At 39.2% G+C, this 17,928-nt stretch overlaps 1 protein-coding gene across 2 annotated transcripts in view; it reads left to right on the forward strand.

The window, feature by feature from the left end:
- The window catches only part of WDFY2 (WD repeat and FYVE domain containing 2), a 54,042-nt gene extending 38,291 nt beyond the window's left edge, over nucleotides 1-15,751 (forward strand). For both annotated transcript variants that reach the window (XM_026710344.2, XM_087918104.1), the window contains 9 exons: nucleotides 3,994-4,048; nucleotides 6,506-6,656; nucleotides 8,270-8,382; nucleotides 9,593-9,719; nucleotides 11,229-11,334; nucleotides 13,194-13,295; nucleotides 14,165-14,295; nucleotides 14,612-14,720; nucleotides 14,805-15,751. In XM_026710344.2, the coding sequence (XP_026566129.1) occupies nucleotides 3,994-4,048; nucleotides 6,506-6,656; nucleotides 8,270-8,382; nucleotides 9,593-9,719; nucleotides 11,229-11,334; nucleotides 13,194-13,295; nucleotides 14,165-14,295; nucleotides 14,612-14,720; nucleotides 14,805-14,834 (924 nt within the window). In that variant the 3' untranslated portion in view covers nucleotides 14,835-15,751. The remainder of the gene's footprint in view (nucleotides 1-3,993; nucleotides 4,049-6,505; nucleotides 6,657-8,269; nucleotides 8,383-9,592; nucleotides 9,720-11,228; nucleotides 11,335-13,193; nucleotides 13,296-14,164; nucleotides 14,296-14,611; nucleotides 14,721-14,804) is intronic.
- Nucleotides 15,752-17,928: the final 2,177 nt, after the last annotated feature.

Genomic DNA, 17,928 nt, shown 5'->3' on the forward strand with positions numbered 1-17,928 from the left:
TGAAGTAAATCTGGGTTCCCCCATTGACTTTGCTTGTTAGAAACTGCCTGAGAAAGTCACAAATGGTGATCGCGTGACCTCAGGACGCGGCAATAGTTGTAAATGGATGCTGGTTGCCAAGAGCCCGAATTTTGATCCCATGACCTGAGGATGCCGTGACTGTTGTGAGTGTGAATAAAGTCATTTTTTGAGTGCTGTTGTAAGTTAGAACGGTTGCTAAACCAATGGCTGTAAGTTGAGGACTACCTATAAACCGTGCTTCAATGACCAAATATTTTGGGTAAAGTAATTAGCAGATTGAATCAGAGGAAAACAATATTGCAGGATGTCAGTACAACAATTCAAAATAGAAAAAGTTGAATAATAGTTAGAAGAAATGATTATAGAATAACCATTTACCTTTTAAAGTATAATGGTAAAAGGTTAAAAATGCTAGGAGAAAAAGAGGTAGTTCTATTTTTAAGGAGGCCTTGATGACCAAAGTTTTAATAAAAAATTTTATGTCTGTGTGTGTGTATGTATGTATGTAGTAATTTCTCCAAAACAGAAGATCAAATGGGTAGTATGTTAGTAGATTATTTGCACATGTGGAAAAATGGCAGCACATAAGACTACGAAGGAATGTTGACTGGATCCTTAGGCAACAGCTGAGTTCGTTTAATGTCTGTGCTGTTTTTTTCCAGGCTCTTGTGTAAACTTAAATTCTGTGACAGGAACATTGTGCAATTTTCTTTTTGTTCCCTATTCCCCGTTTTATTAAGCAAATCTGTGGAAGGCTGCCTTCTCTTCACTTGCAAAAGTGCTGCAAGAGTTTCTTTTCTGTTTCCTGTCCCCTCAAGAGAAACAACTCAAATATGCTAACATTTTTAAAAGGTTTGGCAGTGAGGGAAGCAACAGGAACATTTTCAGAGTCCTTTTTTTCTCTTCCCTAAGCTTGCTCCAACTTATTTTTCAGGAAACCTTTTATGCATCCTCAGAACTTTTTAAACAATTGATTCAGGGGTGAGATTCAATTTTTTTACCAACCTGTTCTGTGGGCGTGGCTTAGTTGGTGGGGTGTGGCTTGCTGGACATGTGACTGGGTGGGTGTGGCCAACTCGACGTCACTCACATCAAGGGGCGCTTCTCCTCACCTGGCCTCTCATGACAGTGGGGATGCTGCAATGGTCGTAAGTGTGAAAAATGGTCATAAGTCACTTTTTTAAATGCCACTGTAACTTTGAATGGTCACCAGTTTTAGACCAAAACTCAAAAAGGGTATGTAAACTCATGTTTGAATGTCAATCTTTCTAGCTAGCCAAGAAGCCTTGCTGAATGTCACTCATCTTGGTTCCTTGTCATTAAAAGCTTCTTTCTGGCAGCTCTGCTTCATTATTCAATTATTTCTTCAAAGTCATAACTCCAACGGGAGTATTTCCTCCCAACAGCAATGTAAAAAGCTTAAAACAACCCTTCCCCTTCAAGAAAGTGCCAGCAAAGGAAAAAAATAAACTCCTTCTGAGACAGTAAGTCTCGGCATACTGCCAAGAATGTAAGAAGGGTGGAAAAAAACAAAAGGAGATTTCTTCCAACAACCGGTTCTCTGAACTGCTTAGAAAGTTAACAACCGGTTCTAGCGAATAGATGAGAACTTGTAGAATCCCAACCCTGGATTGATTCCTGTACCACATTTGTCAGTTTGTCTTAGCAGGTGCTTTGTACCAGCATTTCTTAAAATAATAAAATCAATTTCTCATCTTAAGGTTCAATCTGGCTGCTTTGTAAGAAGCATTTCTGTATAAAGGTTTGAACTCTGGAAAATCCAGATCACTTTTTCTCTTCCCCTGTCCTTTGAAGGAATTGGCTTATCCAATTCATGCATTTAGTTTCCTTAAAGAGAAGCACCACACATGTAAACATTTTTAAACAATGCTCTTATTAAATACAGGTAGTCCTTGACTTATAACAGTTAATTTAATGGCTGTTCAAAGTTACAAGGGCACTGAAAAAAGTGCCAAAGGCACATGGAATGATGTTAACTTCCCACTAAATTTGTATCTATTTTATCTACTCATATTTGCATGCTTTCGAATGGCTAGGTGGGGCAGGAATACACCTGCATACATACAATAAATACATACAATAAAATACGTACAATCCATATATACAGTTCTTGCAATTAAAATACACCAAGAATATATACAATAAAAAGCAATGCACGAGCTAATAATAGTATCCAAATAACAAAATTGGCCATCTGTGCATGTGACTTGCATTTTTCTCCACTCCAATATCACAGTTTTTAATGATGGTGGTGTTCATTAGCACAGTCAAAATGCAGCAGTAATAATCGTCCTAATAGAAGAGTATATTTTTAGCTTATTGAACTATGGGGTCCTTGCTGCTATCTGAGTTTGGCATCACATTGCCTCATTAACATCATTTTAAGTCAGAATCACTGGTTTTTAATGTTGCTAAATTTCTTCCATTGCTACATGCTATCTTCTTTTAAATTTGTCTTCTTTCTTGTCACTCTGTGATGATGAATAAACTACTCATAACTGTAAATATCACTCCTTTCTCTGTATATAGTGGTACCTCAGTACTTGACATTAATTGGTCTGGGAGGCACAATGGATACTCAAAACTATGAGTGCCAAACAAAGGACATTACCCTTTGTTTTGGCTGGGAAAAGCTTTCTGTCTGCCTTTTTTCCTATGTCAGTGACCTTCCCAGCATGGTTGTCTTTCTGCCTGCCCTCTGCAGCCATCCCCCTCTTCTTCCAAACCCACCAAAGACCAAAGAAACTACAGCTAACAGGACAACATTATCGCATCAAAATGCATCAAGTACCAAATTCGACAAGTTTTGAAGCAATCGAATACTGAGGTACCATTGTACTTCTAAAAGATTAGGAATGATTTCTAGCAATGGTAGCAGCTTAATCACTGTCCTGTCATTGCCTATTAGCTCTTTTTTTTAAATTTTCTCTAAGCCTTGTCTTGACTAGTTTCAACTTCTCATCTGCTTTTTTTTAGCAAAAGTCCTATAACTGTAGAGAGAATCTGATATAAATGAATCATCATCAATTGTGCCTATGAAATGTTTTTCTCAGTATGTTACAGGAAAACCTTTTCCAGTTTGAATGGATAAGATATTAGATTAGCAACTGCTGATTATCCACTACTGGTAGAGATAATTGGGTATAAAGAGATCGCTACCATCTGCCAGTACTCTTGTGTAAGCATATTCTAGTCAGAAAGAGCTGCATCATTTCCTTGAAGTTGTAGCAAGCTTCAGTTTCTTTTAATCATAGCTTATTAAATATATTACAAGGGGGTGGGTTTTCATAACATACTAAGGTAAAACTAGCAAATCACATTTCCCCTTAATGCCAGTTTGGCCTAGTGGTTAAAGCTAGGCGCCAGGAGACTGTGAGTTCTACTCCCACCAAAACTGGGGCTCAGCAATAAAAGTGGGATATAAATAAATAAATGCGACGCTCCTCTATGAGTCAACTATCCCCAATCTGGTGCTCTCTGGGCATATTAGAAATCCTCGCATTTGCTATCAGCATTTTGGGAATCGTAGTCCCAACACATTTGGAGAATCCTAGGCCAAAACTTATGTTTGCCACACACACCTTAAAAGTATCTTTAGATTTTTGTTTGTTTTTTTTGAGAAGAAGAACTTGGCTATGTAGATGTTATGCAGGAAAACCGGGATTTCCAAGCTGTGTTTACATTTTTCAGAGATACCTGATTTTATGGGGTGGGGAGGTTATGGTTGAAAGGGTCATATTTCTCTCATTTTGACCTGAGATGCCTTCAGAGTTTTCAGACAAGCCGATGAATCTGAAGTGAAGAACATGTGTTTTTCACCAGAATCTAAAGGGAATAAGATCCAAAACGATTGGCGCACAAAATGATAAATTCTTGGATTTTAACAAGAAATGTTACATTGCAAACTAGATATTTAATATATTCTAAAGTGGCTACTCTGTTATTTTCCAGGAATTTATTTTATCAGAAGATTACAACAAGATGACAGCAGTTAAAAGTTACCAGGGTAAGAGATGCAGTTGGTATTTTAAGAGGAAAAAAATCCCCTGCAAGATTTATTTGTCCTTATTTCACAGCCTACAAAAGCAATCAATATTGTAGACTGGCTTTTTAAATAGTTCTGGCTGTTTTCCGTCATAATGTGTATTTTAGGGTGGTTTTTAACTTTTTAATTAAAGTTGCTACCTGCAAACATAATTGCATTCCATTCATATCCATTATTAAGTTCCAAGGCTATGAATTATAGCATACTTTTGCTACTATTGGGAGAAAAGTTTGTAACAATATCACCTTTCCAAATTATTTTTTTCAAGAATCTATGTTAAATTCATAGCAGCACTACCAGATCTTCAACTTCGGGCATTTTTCTGGAATAGGAAGCAAAACCTCTTTATGACTTTAAAACAATTTTCAGTCTAATGAAGGGGGATGATGTCTACATTTTTTTCTTTGCAGCTCAACACTTTTGGATGATTGGGTGTTTTTTCACATCTCAAAATCATTTACATTTAGTCTCAGTCAATAACATGAATAAATTGCTATTAGAAGAAATCAATTTAATGTACGTGCTTGGTTCCAAGTGTTGTCACTTATGTTACTTACACTGATTCCAGAATACAACACTTTCTATGTTTCCTGGTGTAAAGCTGTTCTTTAAGTCTTTGTGTCTGGAAATAATGGAACAAAGAGAGCAAAGATATTCTGGGAAGTTTATCAATGCGAAGAAAATCTGTGGTTTAAGAATTCAAAGAGTGAATAGTTGGAAAACTAGTTTGCTAAATCTGTAAGTGGTGATTATATAATAATGATCAGATTTTCTCTTAATGAATACTTCTCTTAGGTCTGGTCTGGGCCTTCAAAAGCATTCTTTTTAAATGTCATATGAAAAGGAAACAAGAGATTTTGTGCAGCCCTCTAGATATTTGGACTACCACTCCTTAGGCAGCATGGTTTGTGGACTTCATTGTATTAGGATTTGATTACTCAAATTCAATAAAGGCAGTTCACCATGAAGACATCTGCTTCTGGTGAATACTGCAGTCACCATGAATACTGCACTCTGATTAAAGAGCTGTCAGTAAAACTATATAATAATAGAACCTGCTGAAAGTCATTTTTTTCTGTCAAAAAATTCCCACCTGTACAGGATGATAATTTTTCCTTTTTTAAATAGCTTTTCTTGGGTTCTCTGATAGGACAGATTTCTTCAGTCTGATGCTGCTGTTGTATTGTGTTGGATTACATATCCCATAATCTTCAGTCTGACTAAACTGTGCCATACATAGGAAGCATCTAGCTGGGAAGATTGAAGCTGGGTTCTGGTCTGGTCTGTACATTGTATTTATCCTGTGATGATTTCATCACTTTAGTTAGACATGAGATTAGGAAATGCAAATAGATGGCATTTTTAAGGGAACAATTCATTTAAAACTCAACATTTTCTTGTTATGCTGGAGGGATGAGACGCAAGAATATTTCATTGTTTGGATTCATTAATTCGATGCCACTGTAATAATCAGCTAACAAAATGAAAACTGCCCAAGTTACCTTGAGGTAAGATAGGTGGCCTATACATTTTATAAGCAACAAACAAATAAATAAATAACTTTAAATGAAAACTGTAGATTTGTTTCTTGGTTTGGAAAGAGTAAATGAAAATTTACCTGTGTGATTGAGCTAGAATAAAATGACACACTTCCACATTGGAAGTTACTTATTTTTATCTACCTGTCTATCTGATCTATCAAATTTATTTACCACCCATCTCACGATTCAAGCGACTGAGCACTTACATCAAGAAACTTACATAATTCAGAGTTCTTTATTAAAGACAAGTGAGCCAATTTGTTGTAGTGATTAAGGCAGGAGTATTAAATTAGCAGCCCACAGGCCAAATGCATCACACACACTGGCCACGCCCACACTCGGTTTAGCGAAGGGGAGAAAGTCGCGATATGACATGTGATGAAGCCGTGACAACGTGAATTTGACATCCCTGGATTAAGGTATCAGTCTAGAAAGTGGGAGAGGGTGAGTTCTAGTCCCACCTTAGGCACAAAGGTTACACTGTTAATATCCGAGAGCAAGATTAACTCCTGTTGTCCCTCAGTGCTCTTTAAATTAAATCTCAGTTTCCTCTTGTAAAAAGCAGCTCCATTTAGTGGTGGCTGGTTTTCAGAGCCCATCATGTTGCTTTTCGACGCCATTCCTTCATTCGCATCCCTTCTTTCCTGCCATTCTAGGCATATAACACAACGCGATGCTGCAGCTCCATAATATTTGCATTCCTTTGAGGTCATTTGGGCAACTTGAAGGAATACGCGACAGTAGCAGAAATGGAAGAAGGCTACTTCAGGATCACAATAAACTTTTAACTAACACAAATGTAATTTGGAAGTAATATATTTCTTGGATAGAAAAGCTCTCGTGTATGATATTAACCACCTTATTCTTCCTCTTCCAGCTCATCAGAGCAGAGTGATGATGGTCCTTTTCGTTTTGGAAATGGAATGGCTCCTGAGCATTGGGCAGGATAAATACTTTACTTGGCATTGCTCTGAAAGTGGCCAGCGGCTTGGCAGTTACCGGATTAGTGCAGGCGCGTGCGGGTTACAGTATCCTTTCCAGAAATAGCAGCAGCACATACAATTTTAAGGCTTTTTCAACCTGCCATTTCATAACAAAATAAGCACTGACTGTGTAAATTTATGCCTTGAAATTAGAAACTGATTTTATCTTTCCGGCACACTGTAGTTATTAATGCTGATTTAACAGCCCATAAATACCTTGCATTGGTTCCTCTGCAGTATTTTGAAATACTGAATATTTTAGGAACTAGAAATGCAACAGTTGCTGATTGGGAATGTGTCATCTGATTGCAGGGCAAGTACGGGTGGGTTTGAATAAGTGAAACGATTCCTATATTTTTTTTTCCAAGTTTGATGTACTAGTATATTTGGGTCATGCCTTGGAAGGTGTAGTTGGATTTTATCTATACACCAGTGCATATGAAATCAAGGTGGCTTTCCCCCTTATTCAACCGGAATGAGAGAAAAGTAAGACTGGCGGGAGAATAACTCTCATGTCTACAGCAGATGAGTTCTACCTAACTGACATCTGCAGAGAGAGCTCCACCAGAGGTGCTATTATTCAGCAGGTTCTGACCAGTTCTGGAGAACCAGGAGCGGGAATTTTGAGTAGTTTGGAGAACCGGCAAATCCCACCTCTGACTGGAGATTTTACAGGATCCTTCCCCTGCTACACCCCTCCCAAGCCACGCTCACAGAACCGGTAGTAAAAAAATTGAATCCCACCACTGAGCTCCACCCATGTCAAAGAACCGTTTGCTGAGGGGAATAAGATGAATCATTGGATTTCACAAGGAAATGGATTTGAATCTGATTTGCTTAACAAAACCTGGGTTTGCCAGCAATGAAAGTACAGGTAGTCCCCAACTTACAATCTCACAACTAAGGCCAAAGTTTCCATTGCTAAGTAAGACAGTTGTTAAGTGAGTTTTGCCTCATTTTACAACCTTTCTTGTCGCAGTTGTTAAGTGAATCATTGCAGCTGTTAAGTTAGTAACACAGTTGTTAAGTCAATCCGGCTCCCCCATGAATTTTGTTTGTGAGAAGATCGCAAAAGGTGTTCACATGACCCCGAGGCACTGCGACCGTCATAAATATGAGCCAGTTGTCCAGTGTCCCAATTTTGACCATAGTGATGCTGCACAATTGTAAATGTGGAAAATGGACTTAAGTCATTTTTTTTCAGTTCCATTTTAGCCTTGAACGGTCACTAAATGAATGGCTGTAAGTTGAGAACTACCTGTATTATAGTCCGAGTAGAAACTTGTTTGTTTCACAGAACATGAATACCCTAATATCGGAAGAAATGTAAATCCAGAGCATAGTTCTCCTTCTCTGGGCTGAGAGACCTTCGCTGCTCCCCTTCAGGAGGCAGTTCTTAGCTGGTAGAGATATAGGACAAAACATTCAGTTTCAGTGATAAAAGCAACGTTTTTGTTTTGTTATCTTCTACTATATTGAGAGGGGAAATATGAGGTGTTTTCCACTTGAGGTGCTGCCTCTTGCTAGAAGCCCTGAGAGTAAACGTTGGCTTCTTTGGGGATGGCTGTTGGGGGGGAAAGGTTCAGTCCGTGCAAGCACTGAAAAGTGGGGAGAGACTTTTGTAGTGTTGTCGGTTTCCTGAACCCCTCTTTTTCCAGATTTGATGTGGAGACCCGGAATGTTTTTATTGGTGATCATTCTGGGCAAGTGACCATCCTTAAACTAGAACAAGAAAATAGCAGCCTCATAACAACTTTCAGAGGACACACAGGTATGGTCTTGAATCGCTCTGACTTTTCTAGGATCAGCATAAAGGGAGGTGAAACACACGCTACAAGAAAGAATCACTCTGAGAGCAAGACGAGCAGTACCTAAATTAGAAATAGACAGATGGAAGGATGGATGTAATCCTGAGGTTCAAAGTTCCATGAAAAATCTTTTCAATATAATTTGTCTGCATGTTGTGGCTATTTAGAATACCTTGTTATTTTCAGCCCCAGAAGTGTCTTTCTGGCATTACTTGAGATGGTTTTTCTCATAAATGCTGAAGGGCTTCCTGCAGACTTTGACTCACAACCAGGTATTTCCAATATGAAACAAAGGTTGGGAAGGTTAGGGGAAGTTGAGTGCCTGTAGGCATCAGTTGTGGGAGAAAAGGAGAAGAGGCTAGGAAAGGCAGTGGCTTAATGTAGAAGGGCTTAATCTGTAGCCACAGAGCCAATTTCCAGCAATCTCTAGAATTGATTGAACCAGACTTCTAAAAGCTATCTTTCTTTCCAATAGTCATCTTCTTTTTATGGGACACAAAATTAGAGTATCAAAGGGGAAAAAAAGGACAGGGAACAACATCGCCTGGCTACTACCCCAGAAGGATCCATTACAGAAAGGGCTCATTTCTGGCCAATGAGATCTTCTAGCTAGCACACCCTCTCTGCTAGCCCACATTAGGTGAACAGATGCTACCTGGAGCGCATGGTCTCAAAGGCAGTAGCTACTCAGAGGGAAATTTCTTCACAAGAGATTGAAATTTCAGGGAGAAGCACTGGAGTGTAGCAGTGGCTGGGCCATTCTCTTTGAGGTATGCCCTAGCAGGCTAGGGAATGGCAGGTATCCACATCCAGGATCCAGAGCTGTGAATATTTTTCCTCATGCTAATAGTAGTTGTCCAGAAGGTAAAGTGAAACCCACTCCATTTGTTGACATTCAATACACAGATAAATTAATTAAATGGGAGTAATGCTCAACAGCAACTTTGTGAAGTAGGCTGAGGCAGGAGGAGTAACCACCTCAAGTCACTGAGTCAGCTTCCATGGATTTTTTTTCTGCCTTAGTGCAACTAGTGAGGTGGTCTGTATTGTCTGCCTGGGTTCTAATGCCTTATAGAAAATAACAGATCTTTAATTACTCAAAAATAATTATATGTGGCTAATACAAATCTTCATGCTTCATTTCTTCCTCCACCCCCACCCCGTCCTCATCAGGTGGAATCAGTGCCCTGTGTTGGGACCCTGTGCAGCGTGTCTTATTTTCAGGCAGTTCTGATCATTCCATCATTATGTGGGATATTGGAGGAAGAAAAGGAACAGCCATCGAACTCCAAGGACACAGGTACAAAATGAGCACTAGGTGCTTCTTTCTATAGTCTTACTCTTATTATCCCAGTCCTAAAATGTTGTGTACACCTAAGAAGTATCTCATTCAGAACTGCGTTTAAACTGAAATTTTTCAGAATGCATGAGATGAAACAGTGTGCCCCGATACGTTTCTAGCAAGTGAAAATGAAATAATCTTGTTTCACATTAACACAAACCAGGCAAAATAAACCGAAGGCCACTTGGGCTTCTTTCAAACTCTGAATCACTATAGTGCCTGGGATGCTGCAAAGAATCAGCTTTCTATGAGAGATTTCATGAGATTATGGACATTTAATTATTGTTGACATCCAAAAACACTGAATGAAGTCTCTCAATAGGGCCTGTTACCTGAAAAAAGATATTGATCGTGAAAATACAATAATATCTTCAGGGATTCCCAGGAATGCTGATGTGCAAATATGACACAAACATTTATTTTTGAAAGTTAAGCCAGGCATTTCACTGAAATAATCCCATTATCTTTTATTAATGAAATAGAATTTAGAGGCAGACACCACTTGAGGTCATACTATCTTCAGATTATGGCTAATTTTTAAAAAGAATGTATAACAGTTGAGTTATATAAGATTATTAAAGTATAATAATAATAAAGTATAAATTGAAATATAGCGGGATCTACATACAGATGTCTGGAGTGGAGTAAGTTCCTTATTGTTTGATCAGTTTAGTTTTTAAAGTCTAAATTACACAATTGGGATCTCTCTCAAATGGTGACTTTGCATCTGGTTCTAATTGGTGAATCTCCGGGTTCTATTAAATCACAGAAAAATCCTGTCTTTCCTGTTTCAAAGAATGATAGATATCATTACTTGTTAGAGAAATGGTCAGGTTATGGAGCAGTATGCTGAAATTATAACACTTTCCCAAATAAATGCCAAAACATATGATATTGCTCTCAATATCATATGTTGTGGCATTTATATCATATGTTGTGGCTCTCAATGAAAAGGACTAGGGAAGAATGATAGCAGGGTTCCAATATCTCAGGGGCTGCCACAAAGAAGAGGGAGTCAAGCTATTCTCCAAAACACCTGAGGAGGACAAGAAGCTGTGGGTGGAAACTAATCAAGGAAAGAAGCAACTTAGAACTAAGGATAAATTTCTTGACAGCGTGGACAATTAATCAGTGGAACACCTTGCCTCCAAAAGTTGTGAATGCTCCAACACTGGAAAAGTTTTTAAAAAGATGTTGGATAACCATTTGTCTGAAGTGGTGTAGGGTTTCCTGCCTAAGTGTGGGGTTGGACTAGAAGACCTCCAAGGTCCCTTCCAACTCTGTTATTCTATTCTATTCTATTCTATTCTAATTTTGCTGTGCATAAAGGCAGGACATGGAGGGAGATTTCAGATTTTGTATGTGTGACAGACAAGAGAGATGGAGGAAACTTGCATGTTCCAGTTACTGATCCTATTCACGAATGATTCCTAACACTGTTTTTATTTTACTCTGTGTGGTCTGCAGTGATAAAGTTCAGTCCCTCTCTTATTCCCATCACACTCGGCAACTCATCTCTTGTGGGGCAGATGGCAGAATCGTGGTCTGGAATATGGATGTTGAGAGGCAAGAGGTATCCAGTCAGTTCTTCCTCTTTCTCTGATCAGGGAAGTTATCACTTACATAATCTTCAAAAGATGCATCAAAAAGCCATTTAAGCCAAAGGTGACTGCCTGAAAACTCAATATAATAACATTGTGTTTTCCTGTTGGGGGCTGCTTCACTACTGTCACCTCAGCCTGGTACCCTTCAGATGCCTTGGACTAGGTCAGGGACTTAATTTGGAAGGTCAGACTAAAAATGCTGCTGGAAGACATCTGCTTCCATTCCTATTTGGAAAACTTTATCAAATGGCACCAAAAATTTTGGGACTGTTTTGCAAGCCTGGGAAGTTTAAGGGTAATAATAGAAAAGATTTCCACTCTTAATTTGAGAGAAAGAAGAATATCTCCATATTGGGCTACTTCTGCTGACTGCCAGCTGACTGCAATTTGGCAGTTCAAATCTCACCGGCTCAAGGTTGACTCAGCCTTCCATCCTTCCGAGGTGGGCAAAATGAGGACCCAGAGTGTTGGGGGCAATATGCTGACTCTGTAAACCACTTAGATAGGGCTGTAAAGTCTAAATTCTATTGCTATCCAATGAATGAATTGCCCCTCCCAGCCTTTGGTGCTGTGTAGGACCGTTGCTGTTAGGAGTAATATAAATCCAGTGCTTTCTCTCTCACTCATAAGTACACATATCATTGAAACTACCTCTCTACATATATATTGAATATAATTCAATATGGTGCTGGATAGACGTATTTGTTTCTCTTAGAAGCTGGTCTAAAGTTGTTAATGCAGGCAGCCAGCTCTTTAGTTTGGTATTTGAGAAAATCCATACAGTAAAACCTTAATTTAACAAACTTCAAATGCAATGGACAAAATTCATGTTTGTGTATCTCCTCAAAATAATGATATACTAATTCCACTGTATTCAAAGTCATCTGGATGATTCACTTAATTTGTTGTTTTTATTTATTTATCTCAATTGCGTACATTTGTAAGTATACAAATGATGCAGTTTACAAAGTTAGGCATATTTTCATGATTACATGCTAATATAAATGCTGTAAATTGACATAATTATATATATATATGTAGGTCTAAGTGTGTTCGGGTCTTTTCCCGTGTAAGATTAAGAGTATCTTGGCAACGTTTCGAGTGGGACTTCATCAAAACATCGCCAAGATACTCTTAATCTTACACAGGAAAAGACCCAAACACACCTAGACCTACATACCTGTACCCGTGAAAATCTGCGAAAACATATATATGTATGTATGTATGTTTGTATGTGTGTGTGTGTGTTTGTGTGTATGGCATTTTTAACAGATATTCAAGAGTAGCACATATCCCCTCTTCTAAATGATATAAATTTTGCCGTATTCCTACAGAGGAAATTGCTGCAATTTATACTCAAGATTTTATTAGGGAGGAATAAAATTGGCTCAAGGGACATATATTCATATGCAACAATGGAAGATATTTTAGATTTTTACAGTCAACTTCCTGAAGAGAAAATAGTAGGCCATTCTCCAGTGTGTCTGGCATTATGATTCTAATATTAAAATCTCAGAAAACAAATATAGAGACAAAACAAACAAAATATATATCAGAGAACAGTTTAAGGGAAACCTTAGCGATTACATTGAATCCATTGTTTGGAACTCATGGCTATCAACTTTATAGTATATCTAAAGTGCACAATGTAAGCAAATGTATACAGAAATTGTTGATTTACAATAAGGTAGAATTTCAAAATAATTCACTATGCCAGTCCCAGTGAAGAGAGAGCAGCATATTTCCTTAAGGGTATAGACTTGATGTCTATTTATGGCCAGTGCACAATTGAGTTTAAGGATTCCCTCCTTCCTTCTTCTTTTCTTAGACACCAGAATGGTTGGATAGTGACTCTTGTCAGAAATGTGACCAGCCATTCTTCTGGAACTTCAAACAGATGTGGGATAGCAAGAAAATAGGCCTTAGACAGGTATGTATCATGCTGTTTTTTAAATGATTGAAGATTGTCCCCTTTTCCCTTAGATACAATAGTAGATACAATAGTACATTTCAGGAAGGTGGGTGTTTATGGAACCAAAACTACACTACTGGTGCAAAAGATGGAGCTTGTCGATTTGGAAAAATCCTGTGTTCTAGAAGTCAACAAAAAGTCAACAAAAAGTTGACATGTTTCAAGTATTGAAATTTCATTGGAAGCATTCTGATGGTTCACCTTGCTGAAATGTAGTTCAAAAATATTTTATACCGTTACATGTTCAAAGATATTTTATGCTTTAATAACCATAAGATATTGGGTGTTTTAAAGAGATAAAAATAACAGGAAATAGGGCTGGTGGTTAAATGGAAGAGTTTATGGGATTTGGAGGCTACAGCTGAGAAACTTGACTGGTTCAACATGTTTAGTGAATAGGGGGAAAATAAAATGAATTTTTCCCAAGTAATCCATGCTATATTTTATTGCAGGTCCTTCTTATCCTTGATTCTCACTTATGAAACTCATTTATATCTTTTTGTATGAATAATTTGCTAACATTCCAAAAGTTAATGGGCATCAAAGGAAATGAATTTGTGTGACTCAGCAAAAAAATATTGAAGATTTACAGCAACTTTTCAGGGAAACCCATTAGTATGATGATGATGATGATGATGATGATGATGATGATGATGATGATGATGATTGTTATTTACTAATATGGTTTCTAATTTTTTATAAGTGATGTAGCAGAGCTTTGGGGACAGGGAGGGAAATTTATAAGATCCACGCGGATAGGCTTTGATGTGATAGTTCTTTCCGTTCAGTTCTTTCATGGTGAATCTTATATGCTTTTAAAATTTCAGCATCATTGCCGAAAGTGTGGAAAGGCAGTGTGTGGTAAATGCAGTTCGAAGCGCTCTTCCATACCTCTCATGGGATTTGAATTTGAAGTGAGAATCTGTGATACTTGTTATGAATCAATAACAGATGAGGAGTAAGTAATTTACCCACTTCCAGTTGCTGGGGCAATTTATACCGTAGCAGTTTCTGGATATAAATGAAATGTCAGTTTTGAAAGTTTTACTAGATCTAAGTCAGAGATGAGAAATTTTTATGTTGCTGAATGATAGTTCCCCAAATAATTCATCATGTTATGGTAGCTAGAACTGTGAGAAATCATAGTTTAGCGACTGCTGAAGGCCACGGGGTCTGAATTAAGATTTAATTTACTTATTTTTTGCATCTAGATATGATATTGTGATCTTCCAATTCCTATATTTTCACTTTGTCCTGTTACGTGCTTCCTTTAGACGTGCTCCTACAGCCACTTTCCATGACAGCAAACACAATGTTGTCCATGTACACTTTGATGCAACACGGGGTTGGTTGCTGACATCTGGAACAGATAAAGTTATGAAGGTGAGAATGCAACTTACCCCAACTGAATCTACAGTAATTCTGGATCATTTTAATAACCTTATTCTTTTGTCTCCTTTTTGACAGTTGTGGGATATGACACCAGTAGTATCCTGATGCAGTGCTGAAATGGGAGCAACGCAGTATTAATGAAGAAGAGATTCTTGATTCTGTAGAGAAAATGAAGCAAGTTAAGTACTGACTGATAAACGAGAGAACTAATATTCCTGGATGCATTTTTCAAGTAACCTACCAAATTCAGGGTGAGGACTGCACCAACGATCTACTTCACAAAATACAGATTTTTTTTAAAAAAAAAACAACCTTGAAGACTTCTCTTGTCTGGCTTCATCGAACCATTTGGAATTCATCTGGAAATTTCTGTGTGAACCATTATTTGTGTTTTGTGTTGATATGCTGCTGAGGTGGTGGATCTTTGCAAATGTGAGCAGTTGCCTGCAATATTTGATTAGTAAGATTGTACTTAAGAGATAAAAGGGAAAAACCAAGGATTCCTGTTCTTTGTTTCGTTTTCAATTTCATTATGAAATACAAAAGTTCAGGCCAACCAGCTCCTTTGCAATTATATTCTAGAAAACTGTACTACGAGTTTGGGAGTGGGTAGGAAGAGAAAAATAGTCCAGTCTTCTTCCAAAACCAACTGGAATGTTTAGTTTATTGCATCATCAGAATTAGCCAACCAAAGCTTTCTAGTCCTAGACACAGCCAGTAAGTACACAAGCCAGTTTTGACTTAAAAAAAACAACAACACCTCAAATGGTTGGCAGTAATTAAAAGAGCCCTCCATGTGAGTTGGCTCACTTCTGAAAGTCTGCTGAAATTGTGCTTTACTAAATATGGTTTGAAACGAATTGTCCCATTCTTGTCACTTCTCTGGAAGGATGTATATTTTTTAAAAAATGCTGATAATTGTAATTTTTAATTTTCAGTGTAACTCTCAAATTAATATAGTGAAACTTCACATTTTGCATTCTTGGGCAAATTTTTCAAAAAATAAAAACATGAATTAAAAATATTTACTTTTTACTATGCTTTAAATCTCTTTCAACTAAGCAAATAGAAGGCCCTACATTCTACTAATGAAAAGACTGATGCCTGACATATGCTGCTTTTCCTTTGCTAAAGGAAACAGACATTTGTACTTCATTTACACGCAGGCGCTACACTTGCAAACATTAAAAAGATGTCCTCTCATACATCAGAGACCACAGTCTTTCTCCATTGTGGTGGAGATAGCATTCAGGATTGGGTGATCAGTCTCTGCCTGTGATTGGACTGAGTCTGTCAAAACTTTGATGACATTCCCTCTGCTGCTAGGAACCTCCCCAGAAAATGACTCAGTCAGCTTGTTGGAGTACATGTTAATTTCTTCTCCTAGCAAATTTAACAAATCCTTTCAAATGGATTGGAAAAATAGGAATAAAAACACCAATCCTGAATTCTATTGCAAGCTGGAACCGGTCTACCACTTTGACAGCTGTCAAACTGCAAAGTGGCCGGGGCTCTGCTCCGGTCGTTGGACTTCGGATCGGCTGAGGGCCGATCTACAAGGTACTAAGGTTCTGGTTGCGGGAGGAGTTTGAATACCATCCTCACCTCCTTCCCGCACTTTGGCTTGGGAGGCTCCCAGTGGTTTTGGCCGTTGGAGACACTGAGATTAACCCCAGTAGCCTTTAAAGGGTCAGAAGACCTACAGCAAAGAGTACAGGTAGTGAGAGTAGCTTTAGGAAAGTGAAAGGCTGCAGCGTGATCGGGGTGACTCCAGAGTAAGATCGTTGGAGTCAGAGATGGCAGAATCACAAAAGGCTAGCTGTGATGTCAGGAGAGTGGAGGGGGCGGCTCAACAGCCATCACGCTCTCTAAGTCCAGCAGCCCCAGAACAGATTGCTTCATTTTTCAGCCCCAAACCAAAGGACAAGGCTGCAGGAACCCGAAAGGGCTCCAAGGCAGCAGAGAGGGACGAGAGCCGCAGGGACAAGGCGCTGGGTAAAGTGTGGGCTCGAGGGAAAGAGCAAAATGATGAGGAAATGGCACCCTGCATAATTTCCCGCCCAAATGAGGAACAGCCATTATTGAGAGGAGAGAAGCAACTGCAAACTGACAGGACTGCAGTAGCAGAAGTGGCCATAGGGGGAGCTGAAGAGCAGGGATCTATGGAGGCTTTTGAGATCAGAAACTTTTTCTCTATCTGCCCAGCGACAGAGCAACTGACAGTTACTGATCAGAGGCACAGAATGGCTCCAGAAGCAACCTTTACTCCCGTGTCAGCTGGAATCAGACCAGTTAGGGCACAGGAACTTGAGTTCCAGGTTAATATGCAGGCTATGTTAAATGAGGCGGTGAGGCAAGGAGTGTCAGCTGTCTGGAGACAGACCAGAGGTTCTCCCTCAGAGGTTTCTACTTCCTCATCCAGATGCAGTAGGAGACACAGGTCTCATTATGATGATGATCTTTCCCTGCATACAGAATCAGGTGCATATATTCCTGCTGTAAGCTCCCACTCCATCACATCTGACAGTGGCTATTCCGATGATGAGGGCCTCAACGAGGCTGACCAAGGCTCTATCCCTGGCTTGTTCCAACCTGCCATCTTTAGATCTTTCCTCTTTAAGGCCAAAAAGGCCACAGGGTGAGACTTAGTCCCTGAACCGCAGGAGCCTGCAGACCCCTCTGAAGACCCCAATGACCCATTGTTTTCTGAGAAAACAGTCACAGCAGATGTCATCCCTGCACCAAAGATGTTCACCGCACTCATCCAAAGACAGTGGACGTCCCTCAGGTCCGGTCCAAGCCCTTCCTCACTAGACAAGAAATGGTTTAATGTAGGAGGCAATCTTTCCAAGGCCCTGGAAGTGCCCGATGTTGACCCCTGCAAGCCAACACAGACATCCCTGGGGAGCCTGAGGACTCACTGAAGGCTGAGGACAAGAAGGCTGAGCAAACATTGCAAAGAAACACACCTGTCAGCAGCATGGGCAGTGAAGGCTTCCACAGCCGCCTCTTTCTTCAACAGGGCTTCTTTCATCTGGCTCCAGGAGCTACAGTAGAGAAATCCACTGGACGATGTCAGATCACACCTGCATGTGAACGAACTATTGGCAGCAGTAGAATTTTCAGCTGATGCCACACTGAGTGCTGCCAGATTTGCATCCAGGGCAATAGGGGGAACAGTGACCTCTCGTCCCTTGCT

The sequence above is a fragment of the Pseudonaja textilis genome, chromosome 1, assembly GCF_049901715.1.
Source record: "Pseudonaja textilis isolate UNSWEBS1 chromosome 1, rPseTex1.2, whole genome shotgun sequence".
NCBI lineage: Eukaryota > Metazoa > Chordata > Lepidosauria > Squamata > Elapidae > Pseudonaja > Pseudonaja textilis.